This window comes from Chelonia mydas, chromosome 23 (assembly GCF_015237465.2).
Source record: "Chelonia mydas isolate rCheMyd1 chromosome 23, rCheMyd1.pri.v2, whole genome shotgun sequence".
NCBI classification, from domain to species: domain Eukaryota; kingdom Metazoa; phylum Chordata; order Testudines; family Cheloniidae; genus Chelonia; species Chelonia mydas.
Genome location: NC_051263.2, coordinates 12,030,794 through 12,044,516, shown reverse-complemented (window position 1 = coordinate 12,044,516; position 13,723 = coordinate 12,030,794). Strand labels below are relative to the sequence as shown.

Below are 13,723 nucleotides of genomic sequence, written 5' to 3'. Positions count from 1 at the left end.
AGAGGAAATACAAATAAGGACCTCTATTGAATATGCATTGGACGTGGCAGCGTCAGCATAACCTACTATAAAAGTAACATCTCAGGGGCAGCAGATAGGTTGGAGAGATGGAGACCTTGGGAGGGGCCACCGGGGAAGATAAGGGTGTAAGTATGGCCGTCCAAATGTACTTTCTGTATTATCTCTATTTGCCTTGTTGAGTTTAAGTGTGCGTATAACTTTGCTAAATTATTAATAAATTATATATTTGTATCTATATAAAGAGTTCCTATAGTGTGAGTGTTGCACCTGTGCACATCGGGGTTCCCAAATTACATGATAATTTTACAATAATCTTACTGGGCCTGATCTTGGGACAAGAACCTGTTAATCCTCAAGTTACAATTATATATACCCAACTTTGGGTCAGGCTACAGAAGAGTCCTGAGAATTAGAACACATGCCTGATAGCGAGAGACTCAAGGAGCTCAATCTCTTTAGTTTAACAAAGGGAAGGTTAAGGGGTGACTTGATTACAGTCAATAAGTAACTGCATGGGGAACAAATATTTACTAATGGGCTCTTCAATCAAGAAGAGAATGGTCTAACACGATCCAATGGCTGGGAGTTAAAGCTCGACTAATTCAGACTGGAAATAAGGTATAAATGTTTAACGGTGAGAGTAATTAACCATTGAAACAATTTACCGACGTTTGTGGTTGATTCTCCATCACTAATAATTTTTAAATCCAGTTTGGATGTTTTTCTGAAAGATCTGCTCTCAGAATTATTCTGGGGAAGTTCTCTGTCCTGTGTTCTACAGGAGGCCACACTAGATGAACACAGTGGCCCCTTCAGGCCTTGGAATCTATGAATCTATGATCACAATGGTCCTTTCAGGTCTCTGTTGTGTCCTGCCCAGGGGCGATAATTTGCTGCTCTTTGAGGACCTGACCCTGAACCCATTGAAGGCAGTTGAGTCTTTCCATTGATTTTAGTAAGCTTTAGATAAGGCCCTGATTTATCAGCTTACTCCAGAAACGCCTCTTTTGACCCCTCCAGGTCTGACGTTGCCTCTGTGGTACCTGAAAAGAGTGGGTGTCTTCCCAATGTTGAGCAGTATAACCCCCCAGCAGCAGGGTGCATGTTTTGTCACAGCAGAAGGGAGTGCAATCCAAGAATTAACCAAGTGTTTTATCTTCTATGGGCCAAATGCTCAAATGGAAGAAACTGCTGAAGGGGAAAATACTCAAAAGGACAAAAGTGGTGAAGCGCCAATGAAATCAATAGAGATATATGTTTTTTACATAGCAGAGGAACTATGAATATGCTCATGTGTTCGGAACTGGGTGAAAGTTTTTTGGGGGAATAGTACATAAGCTGAAAAAATGCATTGGGGGCACTGAAACTATTCATGAATTTGGATTGAATGTGGCAAATACTTTTGGCTGAAAAAATGGATTTTTTTTAAGAGTCAAAGCAGTTTGTTTCAACCATTTCAAAATGAAACATTGTGTCTTTTCACTTCAAAATGACATTTTAATTTGAACTTTAGGTATATTTATTTTTTAAGGGGTGGAAAATCACTTGAAAACTAAATTAAATAAAAAACCAAAAAAAAAGTTTAATCTCCAGTAAAAAAACACCTCAGAATTAAAACAAAAAACAAAAAAACAAAAATAACCCTCACCCCAATTAGTTTAGTTTCAGATTTTTCATTCCGTATAGTTCTGGATGTTTTCTATCCAAAATGGAAAACAAACAAACAAACAAACCCAACAACAACTTTTTTTTTTTGCTTTGGTGAAAAAAACAAAACAAAATCAGCTCTGGTTCAAAATAACATTTTAGTCTGGTTCCTGAGATGAAAAAAATCAATTATTTGCTCAGTTCTGTACACATTACTGCACAATACTTGTTTTTCTTTTTTAAATTTTATTTTATTTTGCATATATTGAAAGAAAGGAAATTGAAATTAATAGTTGTATAGAGACAAAGATAACAAAAAGAAAATTCTGACTCATATGATCCAATAATAAAGCGAGCCCTCTCATACATTACAGTTCAGCATACATGTAAGAGAAATACAATTAAGATTTATAATACAGCACCATCTATTTACATCAAACTCACATTCTCCTTTTGCACAGGAGAAACTAGTCTGAAATTGACACACATCCTCATCCCCAGTTAAGAAATCAGGTAGGTTAAACTCATGTTGCTCTTTATTTCTCTCTTTGAAAACCAAAAATTCTGCATATTTCCAAATTTCTGAAACATTCCTTCACTGCCTGAGTGTCCTCTTCTTTCCTCTTCTGCTGGCTCTGACAAATTGAAATCAATCTTTGAAAAAACTAAACTGAGACACTTATCTTCCAATATCCTGCACCTCTCATGGCCTGTACAAGTCTACAGGAAAATGAGAAGGAAACATGGAAAACGTATTAGCCACCTGCAGATCTCACACCATTGATCCCCAGGGAATTTCACCCTAACCCAAACAAAACACACCGTTGATTTAAGTGAAGGTTGCTGAGAGAAATATGATCTGTACAGCCTGTATTCCAGAGACAGAATGTAAATGTTACAGGCTAAATTGTGACTTGGACTGGACACTGGAATAGGGGACGAAATGGACTCTCAGACCCCTGCAATGGCTGTCTGGACACTGGTTCCAGGCATGCAAAAATGAGACAGAGAGAGATGGTGCCACCCACCTGCCTCAATGGGTAGAAAACTGGATGGGGCCGGGGTGATTGGGACAGCCCCAGTAGAAAGGGGGAGGAGAGCACTCGCTTCAGAGGTTCTATCCACCTCTTGGCCATCCGGGGACAGAGGGAAGTTGATTGGTCCCTTGCTGTCGCCTTTGGTTAATTTAAGCCCTAGCCTGGGCCATGTGAAGACTCTTTTTACTCAATTTCAGCAGCCCCAGCCCCACCCCTGTAATGGTAGTTTCAGAGTTGTGTCGTGCCAGTGCTGTGGGTCTGACCGATGGCCTGTTTGGGGATCAGGAAGGAATTTTTCTTCCCATCAGGCCAAATTAGCAGAGGCTGGTGGGATTGTTGCCTTCCTCTCAGGAGCCTGTAACCATTACACTGTAACCACTTAAAATGCCTGGTGGGTGAGAGTATGGACGACATGGCAGATAGTTACATATCTGATAATTGTAATCAGATAATTGTAATCAGATAATTGTAATCAGATAATTACATTACATTACAATTAATGTAATCAGATAATTACATATCTGGTGAAATGTATACGAGTGTTTAAGACCCTTGCTGAGTCCGGGCTGAGGCCGTGAGTGGAGTGGATCACTTACCATTAACATATAGCGGAAAGGCAGATTCATACTTCTGTTTGGAGTGACGTGTAGAACGAGGCACATCCTCTAGATCAAAATTTTGATAGATTGGCTCCGGGGCTTCTTTGCCCTTTAAATCAATGGGAGCATGTTAAACCGGGTGCAAAGGTGCTATTTTCTGACTGAAATGCTGTCAGAAAGCTGAGATTTAAAGGCACAGCCAAAGTAGCTTCTCAGAGAGTGATCAAACATACCCATTATTAAATGGGAATTGGGAATTTTGTTAATTGATCATAACTAAATAATGAACATACTGGGTGAAATACTGGTTCCACTGAAGTCAATGGCAAAACTGCATTGTGACTTTCACTTGAGGATCTCAGAATACTGTACAAACTATAGATAATCAACCCCAACAAATCCATGTGTACTTTATAACTAGTCAAATCTGACGCTGGCAGCAGATGCTTCAGGGGGAAATGGATATTACACAGACCAACCAACAGTCCTCAGAGATGAATGTACTGTTTCACTTTACACATTGCAAGCATCTCCATTGACTTCAATAGGACTGCACACACAGCATCAAGTTAAGCATGTGCATAAGAATTTGCAGGATGGAGGCCTTAGGTTCTAAGCTCCTCAACTTAGTGGCCATCTGTTTGTTGTGTGTGTGTACAGAGCGTAGTTTAATAGGATGCTGATCAATGCCCGGAGCTTCAAGGCATGACTGCATCATTGAACTGTCCAGAAAACTGAATTTTTGGTTCTTGGGAAATTGAGACATTCTGAAATTTCTTTTTGTTCAAAACTGGAATGAAAAGTCAAAATGGGAAAATTGACCAAGACACTAAATATCTGAAATTTTTCATTCCAGAAATATTGAAATGGCCTTATCAAAATGCTTCATTTCTGAAAGGCTGGAATGATTCATTGTGACTTTATCATTTTGACTCTTATATATAATATAATATAATATAATATAATATAATATAATATAATATAATATAATGTCTAAATGCCTAGACTATTATTCTATTCTATTCTAACATAAAAGTTGAAACCATAAAGTTGAAACACATTTTTGACTATATTGAAATGAAATGTTTTGATAACATTCTCTCAAAAATTTCAACATTTCCATGAAATATTTTGATTTTGTTGAATCAGCATTTTCTGATGGAAAACTGTCCTGTCACAAAATTTTCAACCAGCTATAATAATAATAATAAAAATGAAATCCTGCAAGAGGCAGCTAGGAAATAATCTGCCCATAGGGAAAGTCTCTTCTAACCCCAATTGTTCCAGGATGGTTGATGCTCTGAAGCAGGCAGCTATATTTCTTCAAAAAGTCTTGGTGATTTGTAAACCCTGAGTACTGTAATTCTAGGTGTCCTCGTTAACCAGATAAATAGCCAATCCTTTGGTGAATCCAGCTGAATTCAGCACAGAAGGAGATTCTTCTCTATACAGATTGTATATTTCTTGCTTGAAAAATGAAATAAGAATATATAGTCCTGCTGTGGTAAGTGAAAAAATCTCTGTGGATAAGTACTATTTATTGGAGAGGAGGGAATTCAATCTCACCTAACCTGTTGTCTTCATACATGTTTGAAAATGCCATCACTAAGATCACCCAAGATCACCCTGTAGATGTATTCATTAGTAAATTAACATTTCCATCTATGAAGCATTGGCCACAAAATGGATATCAATGTTAATAATTTTTGTATTAGTCACGGAAACCCTGGTAATATACTAATACATGTTTTGGTAGCTTGAGGAATTATAGCAGGGTGCTATTTTCTTGTTATTACAGTAGGATCATTTTTACATATCTAAATAGCAAGAGATATAACTCTAAACTGCTTAATTTCCCTGAATACATGATATCCCAATGGAAAACAGGTTTTCTGTCCTATGGAAAATTTTGAGACTTCATCCAGAATCAAGGTGAAAAACAAAAATTTTGCAGATTTTTTGTGACACACAATTCTAGGGAAACATTGTTTTGGGGCAAACAAAACGTTCTCTTTCAATAAATCTGAAACACTTTGTTTCAATTTTGACCATTCTTTATATTTTTAATTTTGTGTATAATTTCTCAAACGAAAAAACAGTTTCACAAACTTACTGTCTCTAATTATATATCTGCACAATGCCTAAGGGCTCTGATCACAGCTGGGAAATATATGGAAACAGGAAATCATTGCTGTGTAATATGTCAGACTTTCAGTGTATCATTATGGCATAACAGCACAGCATAATCACTTACCATGCCATGGGAATATGCAACCCCATTGTTATCTGTAAAAAAAGGTCACCATCTATAACAATTTTCGTTATAACACGGTTTCTGGTAAGGTTTTGCTGTAAGGAGCTTTAAAAAGTGAATTTGTCCCCTTACAATACATTTAACTGGTGTCTCAGCAAATGTAATAGGCACAACACAGTTCCCAAAAATATTTTTTTAAATATTTAAACTCAGAGCTGATTACTGAAATCAACCTGTTGAGCTATACATCTGGAAGCGGTAATTTGGGATGGATTTGTACTCCAGACCTGATTTGTGCCAGATGCACATTCATAGAGAGCTGCTTCTGAAATCAGTTATAATCAACATAGCTTTAAAATGGCAATGTGGCCCAGAGAACTGGTCGCTACAGTTAAAATCAAGAGACCTGGGATTATTCCTAGTTCTTCCGCTCAGCTGCTAATAGAGAGCAAAATAGGATGTTATGTTTTCTAATCAGTGAGGAAAGCATTAGGTACCATGCTGATAAATTAAGTACCGAGGTAGACAGAACCATTGGTAGTTAAAAATTGCTGCTGGTGGAAATAATTTCCATACTTATTCCAATATGTGCTCTTAACTGACTTGTCAGAGATCCTGGCCCCTGAAGTACTACATAAACTTCACCAAACTCCCCATTCCTTAAAAAACCAAACAGCAAATGCATCTGTAGCTCAGAGCAATAAGTGATTAATGTGTCTGATTTTCATACCCGTGTACTGATCTTCAGTGGGATTATCGTTCCTCTCACGGAGGCTTTGCAACCTAATAAAAACAAGAGAAACGTTGCACAGGTGAACAGGAGACATGAGTCATATTTAAAGTCTAAAATAAGAGATGGACCTGGCTCAAAATCCTGAAATTCATGCAGACTGAACATAGAGGCTGTGGTGAGTTAGAATCCAAATCTGCATCCACATCTGAACTGCACAAGTAGTCCCTGTCTCATCAGGATGCTGAATGAAACCCTGCATCCAAGCAGTACAAGTACCACAGTCCCAAACTATGGAGTGAATTTTGAAATTAAGAGCCATCTCTCTTTAAGAAGTATATGCAAGAAAAGTGACACAGAGGCTGCTATAGAGCCACACACAGCCTTAGCAATTAGTTGGTTGGAAAATTCAGTTATGTTGAACTGGAAAGGGTTTCATGGGAACAGAGTGATCAGGTATTATTCCTGCTGGTAATAGCTCACGTTAACTGATCACTCCCGTTATAGTGTGCATGGTAACACCCATTGTTTCATGTTCTCTGTGTATATAAAGAAAAGGAGTACTTGTGGCACCTTAGAGACTAACCAGTTTATTTGAGCATGAGCTTTCGTGAGCTACAGCTCACTTCATCGGATGCATAGCATATCGTGGAAACTGCAGAAGACATTATATACACACAGAGACCATGAAACAAAACTTCCTCCCACCCCACTCCCCCGCTGGCAACAGCTTATCTAAAGTGATCATCAAGTAGAGCCATTTCCAGCACAAATCCAGGTTTTCTCACCCTTTCCCCCCCCCCCCACACACATACAAACTCACTCTCCTGCTGGCAACAGCCCATCCCCCTTTGAAACCCCTCTTTATAATGCGCATGATAATCAAGGTGGGTCACCTCCAGCACTAATCCAGGTTTTCTCACCCCCCCCCCCCACACACCCCCCCCTTCTCCAAAAACCACACACACAAACTCATTCTCCTGCTGGCAACAGCTCATCTTACAATGTGCACAGCAATAATCCAAGAACTTGGATTATTTTTTGGAGAAGGGGGGTGTGTGTGTGGGGGGGGGGGTGAGAAAACCTGGATTAGTGCTGGAGGTTACCCACCTTGATTATCATGCGCATTATAAAGAGGGGTTTCAAAGGGGGATGGGCTGTTGCCAGCAGGAGAGTGAGTTTGTATGTGTGTGTGTGGGGGGGGGGGGAAAGGGTGAGAAAACCTGGATTTGTGCTGGAAATGGCTCTACTTGATGATCACTTTAGATAAGCTGTTGCCAGCGGGGGAGTGGGGTGGGAGGAAGTTTTGTTTCATGGTCTCTGTGTGTATATAATGTCTTCTGCAGTTTCCACGATATGCTATGCATCCGATGAAGTGAGCTGTAGCTCACGAAAGCTCATGCTCAAATAAACTGGTTAGTCTCTAAGGTGCCACAAGTACTCCTTTTCTTTTTACGAATACAGACTAACACGGCTGTTACTCTGAAACCTGTGTATATAAAATCGTCCTACTGTATTTTCCACTGCATGCATCCGATGAAGTGGGCTGTAGCCCACAAAAGCTTATGCTCAAATAAATTTGTTAGTCTCTAAGGTGCCACAAGTACTCCTGTTCTTTTTGCAGATCACTAATGGAGCTAATCTCTGTCTTTGTTCACACCCCTTTTAAACTGCAACTCTTAGAGTTGGGGACTGTCATACTCTGTGTTTGTACAGCACCAAGCACAATGGGGCCCAGCCTGTTTGAGGCCTCTAGACACTGTTGCAATAGACTCCTTTTCTTTTTCGAATACAGACTAACACGGCTGCTACTCTGAAAAAAGAACAACCATATAATTAATGATTAATAATAATATGTAGACTTTAAACTGTCTGGAGCAGGGACAGTCTTCTCTGTTATCTGTGTGTTCAGTGACCAACACAAAGGGATCCTGATTTCATGAATGAAGTCACTAGCTATCAAGCATTATCATTACCTCAGATACTATAGTGATGGTGGGGAGCCATAACATAATCCAGGTAGGCAGCTGAAGTACCATATATATCCCACAACAGCATCACCATTTAGAGGGCTGCTGTAAGTACCAAACCCTCTGACTTGGACACAAGTTGATATATTACGTGGGAGTAATCTCTTTCTGTCTGTAACGTGAGAGGTATGATGGAATTACCCCATTCTTACCTTTCCTTTTTTCTTGTAGTTACAACTAAAAAAAAAAAAAAACAAATTAGAAAGGTTTAGAGAAAAATTCTTTGCCTCTCCCCAGAATATCAATGAGAGGGAGAAGAAGTTAAACAAACTACTTAAGGGATAAGGAGACAGGGGTTTGTTTCTGGAGTTCTGTTAAGATTTAGGTTAGGGTTAGGTGAAGAGATCATCAGAGCTTATCAGAAAAAAGTGGAGAAGAATTCACAAAGTCTTTTAGATTTTTTCCTGATTTTTTGAAATATAAATTTTTGAAATTCATATACTTTCATATGACCTTAGAGTTGATAGAAAAAATCAAGAGAAAAGTTTTGTGAATGTTTTTCTAGTTTATGTGGATTTTCATCCAATTTTTGAAATTTGAAAAATATTGACCAGCTCCCAAGTTCAGACTCAAAGTCAGTTCAGGGCTAGTGTCTAGGCTCAGGGTCAGTGGTGAAATCTGACAAGCTGCGGGTCAATTTTGGTCTCAATTGTGCAAGTCTCTCAAAATCAGTTGTTCTTACAAGATTTCTTCCATGTCAAGCTAAATCCAAATCACATCCAGAAAATATATCTCAAGCCAAAACTGTAGGTGCAAATTATGAAGAGGAGGTGATAAATTGTTCTCCATGTCTGTTAAGTAAAACATGAAGTAATGGTCTTAATCTGCAGAAAGGGTGGTCTAAGGTTAGGTTTTAGGAAAACTTTCTAACTCTAAGGATAGTCAAGCACTAGAATAGGTTACCTAGGTAAGTAGTGGAAGCCCCTCCATCGGAGGATTGTAAGAAGAGGTTAGATAAACATCTGCCAGGGATCATCTAGGTTTACGTGGTCCTGCATGGATGGACTAGATGATCTTTTGAGGTCCTTTCCAGACGTATGATTCTAAGTTCAGAGCTGGGGTTTAACCCCCGTTTTGCTCTCTTTACCCTTGTCAGGGTTCCTTCCCCACTCTGAACTCTAGGGTACAGATGTGGGGACCTGCATGAAAACCTCCTAAGCTTACTTTTACCAGCTTAGGTTAAAACTTCCCCAAGGTACAAACTATTTTACCTTTTGCCCTTGGACTTCCACTGCCACCACCAAACATCTAACCGGGTTTATTTTTGAGAAAGCGTTGTTTGGAAACGTCTTCCCCCCCCAAAATCCTCACCAAAACCTTGCACCCCCCTTCCTGGGGAAGGTTTGAAAAAAATCCTCACCAATTTGCATAGGTGACCACAGACCCAAACCCTTGGATCTTAAGAAAAATGAAAAAAGCATTCAGTTTCTTACAAGAGGAATTTTAATAGAAGAAACAGTAAAAAGAATCACCTCTGTAAAATCAGGATGGTAAATACCTTACAGGGTAATTAGATTTAAAACATAGAGAATCCCTCTAGGCAAAACCTTAAGTTACAAAAAGCCACAAAGACAGGAATATCCATTCTATTCAGCACAGCTTATTTTCTCAGCCATTTAAAGAAATCATAATCTAACGCATATCTAGTTAGATTACTTACTAAATTCTAAGACTGCATTCCTGTTCTGTCCCCGGCAAAAGCATCACACAGACAGACCCTTTGTTTCTCCCTCCCTCCAGCTTTTGAAAATATCTTGTCTCCTCATTGGTCATTTTGGCCAGGTGCCAGCGAGGTTATTCTAGCTTCTTAACCCTTTACAGGTGAAAGGGTTTTTCCTCTGGCCAGGAGGGATTTTAAAGGTGTTTACCCTTCCCTTTATATTTATGACAACCCTCAACGTCTGAAAGGGTTCACATTTCAGGTTCATATTTTCTATATGGCAATTATTTAAATGTTATTCTCTTCAGGTTTCCCATGTCTGAGAACACCATGTGAGGTGGGAATCTCTTTTTTATGTCTTTTGTTTGCCTCATATACCTGTTCATTTGTGAATAATGTGAGGTTTCCATGTTTACATACCTTTCTTCTTCTTAAGGTAATACACCAGGGGCAGAACAAGAGCCAAAATCACACCCACCAAAACAGGAATTGTAATTGCCAATATTGTATCATTTTCCAGTCCTAGAAAATAAAAAGAACATGGATACTCACATTGCATTAGACAACAAGGGAGAGGAAGGGCAGGAAAAACTTGATCAAGAGGTGCACATTTTTAAAAGTCAGAGTAATTAACCACTGGAACAATTTGCCAAGGATTGTGGTGGATTGTCCATCAGTGGCAGTTTTTAGGTCAGGATTGAACACTTCCCTAAAAGATTTGCTCTAGTTGAAACAGGAATGACTTCAGGGAGGTCCTATGGCCTGTGTTACACAGGAGGTCAGATGAGATGATCAAAATGGTCCTTTCTGGCCTTCTGTAATTTATAAGAGGTGGGGAAGGTTGGTTTTGTGGTAACCAGTGGTTGGGGAAAAGGTTTCTCTGTGACCTTGAGCAAGTCATGTAATGTACGCTGGGCCTCAGATCCCTCAGATCCTGTAAAATGGGGACAATATTTCCCTACTTCACAGGGATGATGTTCTGGTACAGCTCTTTTAGAGTCCCTAGGAATCAACCATGAGGGAGAGCAGCAGTAGAAACAACATCTGCTCTGGCTTAGGGTGACTACCCACCGTGCACCAAACTGTCTAAATGGTGCTTAGTAAGTGGCATGCAGGGAAAACCAGCCTTTTAATATTCAAGAAAACGAGAGGCGAGTAAAGAGAAAGGAACATGATACTCAGGGCTTCTCTGCATTACAGAGCCGTGGCCAGTGTAGCTATGCCAGCAGCATGCCCAGTGGAGACACAGAATGAGCTGATAGAAGGACAAGCTGGGTGAGGTAATATGTTTTATTGGACCAGCTTCTGTTGGTGAGAGACATGCTTTCGAGACACAAAGAGCTCTTCTTCAGGTCTCTCTACTCAACAGAAGTTGGTCCAATAAAAGATATTACCTCGCACACCTTGTCTTTATAATATCCTGGGACCAACATGGCTACAACTGCACTGAATGCTGACAGAAGTCATTCTTCGGCTGCTACAGCTACACCACTTCCCCGAATGACAGGCTGACAGAAGCACACTTTTGTTGGCGTAGTTGCGTCTACACCAGGGTTTTGCCTGCATCACTAGGTTGACTGAGGTTTGTGAATTTTTCACTTTCCTAGCTGAGATGGTTGTGCCGGCAGACCTTTGTAGTGTAGATTAAGTCCCAGAATGGGCTCCAGCCTCTTAGCCCACAATAGAAATTACCGACTGTGTCAGAGTAAATACAAATCAGTTACCTTGATAAAGCAGATTCTCAGTCGTGCTGCTCCTGGAACTGGCACCTGCGCAGATAGTGCAAAAGCAGAAAATAGTTGGCATGAGAACAAATGGGGATAAAGTGGCCAGGAACAAATTCAGACTGGAAATGTGAAGAAGGTTTCTAACCATCAGAGGAGGGAGCCCCCCAATGAGAAGAGTGGGGGGCAAACACGGTCACTAGTTCAAAGACAGAGCTTGGTAAATTTATGAAGACGATGATAAGATGGGGTTACCTGCAATAGCAGGAGCTAGATTTGCTGTGGAAGTAGGCCCCTTCTAGTCCTGTGCCCCATGTTCCTATGAGTGACCCTCCTTGGAAATGCTAAGCCAGCCCCTTAACCCTTTCCTTATCTTAATAGGGGTGTTTCCAGATGAGGCAGAGGAACTGAAGAAATGTTTTGTAGCCTCAGGCCATATTGACTTTATGCTGGATTTCCTATAGTGCTCAGGGCAACAGGGGAACTGCCCCCTCAGCTTAGGAGAGTCCGGGTTGCCGGAATGGGCTAGATTTTCAAAACAGCACAGCTCCCTTTTAGGCACAATAATAAGTGGCCTGTTTACCAAAAGAATGAAGCTTATTGGGAGCACACTGGGTGCTCACCTGTCCCCACGTGACCAAAGTATGTCCCTAAACATCCATATTTACAACATGTTAGAGCTGCTCTAATGTTTTCCCCTGAAAATGTTTTTTCTTCACAAAAAATGCCTTTGTGACCAAAGTGAACATTTTGAAAGTGAATTATTTCCTTGTTTTCCAATGAAAATTTCATCATGTTTGAGTTTTGGTAGAAACTGTCATTATTTGGTAAAAAAAAAAGATAACTGAAACCAAAAAAACATTACCAACAAAATCTTTGATTTCTGTTTTTTCATCAAAAAACTGGAAAAGTTTCACAGGGAATTTTGAAAGAACTGAAAAGTATTCAAAACTATCTGTAAAAAAATAGTTCACAGTAAATTTTAATTTCTGATAACAAACAAGTGCAATGTTTTATCCTTTAAGTAATTAGCACTGTCTTACCTGTGACCTTCAGATACCGAGCGACGCTTAGCAGAGATTTTAACACCTGGATATTGTCATTTCTGGACATGTATCCACAGGAAATATTGCCTGAGCTGCCAGCCACGCTGTAAGCTAAATCATAAGAGAATTTTCCTCTCCTGGCTTGCAGCCTTGAAATTTCCATCCCATCCTTACAAAAGAAAACAATGGAGACAGGGGCTTCTGCAGGGATTAAACATCTGCCACTGACAGTGTCCCCCTCATTAGCAGAGATTGTCCCCAAGAACATTTCAGCGGCAGGAAGCGTGCCTGGAAAAATAAAAACTCAGTGACTCATCGTCCTTAAATAGTTCATTTTCACATAATCAAGGGTCCATTGACATGTGTGAGTGCAGGATCACACTCTGCTAGAATTACTGGACCAATTGTCAAAGAGAAAATCTTTAGACTGAGATTTTAAAAGTAGCCTAAAGGACTTAGGTACTTCAAACGGATTGGAAATTGGGGGCCAACCCCCCCCCCCCCCCCCGGTCTCTTTAATGGGGTTTCCTTTGATAGCAGGGGATTGGAGGCCATGACTCCGGAGGATCTTTCCAATCATATGTCCAGTGTTACTAAATACCTTTGCCGATCGGGCCCTTAGGTTCTTTGGGAAATGCAATATTCTACTTTAGTTTTATGTCCCAATCTTGCAATGAGCTGTGCAGGGGCAGCCTTCTGCACCTGTGTGGAGTCCATTGACATTAATGGGACCCCATGAACTTCACAGAGTTCACAACGGGATCTGGAGCTTATCTGGCACTTGGTCAAATTTTACTCACACTGGAGAAACCTCACTGAGGTTAACTGAGTTTCATTAGTTGGTTTTACTTCTGCAGCTGCTTTGAGCAAGCACTCACCAGAAGAAGTGCAGCTGGAATCCTGCCATTGCTGTGAGGCAAAGCTCAGAGCTTGGGAAAGAAAAGCAAATGTATTTTAGGGAAAGGAAACGAAACA

General features: G+C 40.1%; 1 protein-coding gene across 1 annotated transcript; it reads right to left on the bottom strand.

The window, feature by feature from the left end:
* Window positions 1-927: 927 nt before the first annotated feature.
* Window positions 928-13,675, bottom strand: LOC119564934. The gene is made up of 9 exons (XM_043534776.1): window positions 13,627-13,675; window positions 12,746-13,036; window positions 11,703-11,747; window positions 10,399-10,500; window positions 8,471-8,495; window positions 6,289-6,341; window positions 5,559-5,590; window positions 3,302-3,413; window positions 928-2,388 (listed from the first exon to the last, which is right to left on the bottom strand). Exons 2-9 carry the CDS (start codon window positions 13,014-13,016, stop codon window positions 2,372-2,374), a joined length of 657 nt encoding a protein of 218 aa, XP_043390711.1. The 5' UTR covers window positions 13,017-13,036; window positions 13,627-13,675; the 3' UTR covers window positions 928-2,371.
* Window positions 13,676-13,723: the final 48 nt, after the last annotated feature.

Coding starts and splice junctions, on each gene's coding strand:
- LOC119564934 (XM_043534776.1), bottom strand. CDS start 13,016: ATGTTCTTGGGGACAATCTCTGCTAATGAGGGGGACACTGTCAGTGGC. Junction 5,591..6,288: donor CACTGAAGATCAGTACACGG/GTATGAAAATCA, acceptor CTTTTTTTACAG/ATAACAATGGGGTTGCATAT. Junction 3,414..5,558: donor TTGCATATTCCCATGGCATG/GTAAGTGATTAT, acceptor ATTGATTTAAAG/GGCAAAGAAGCCCCGGAGCC.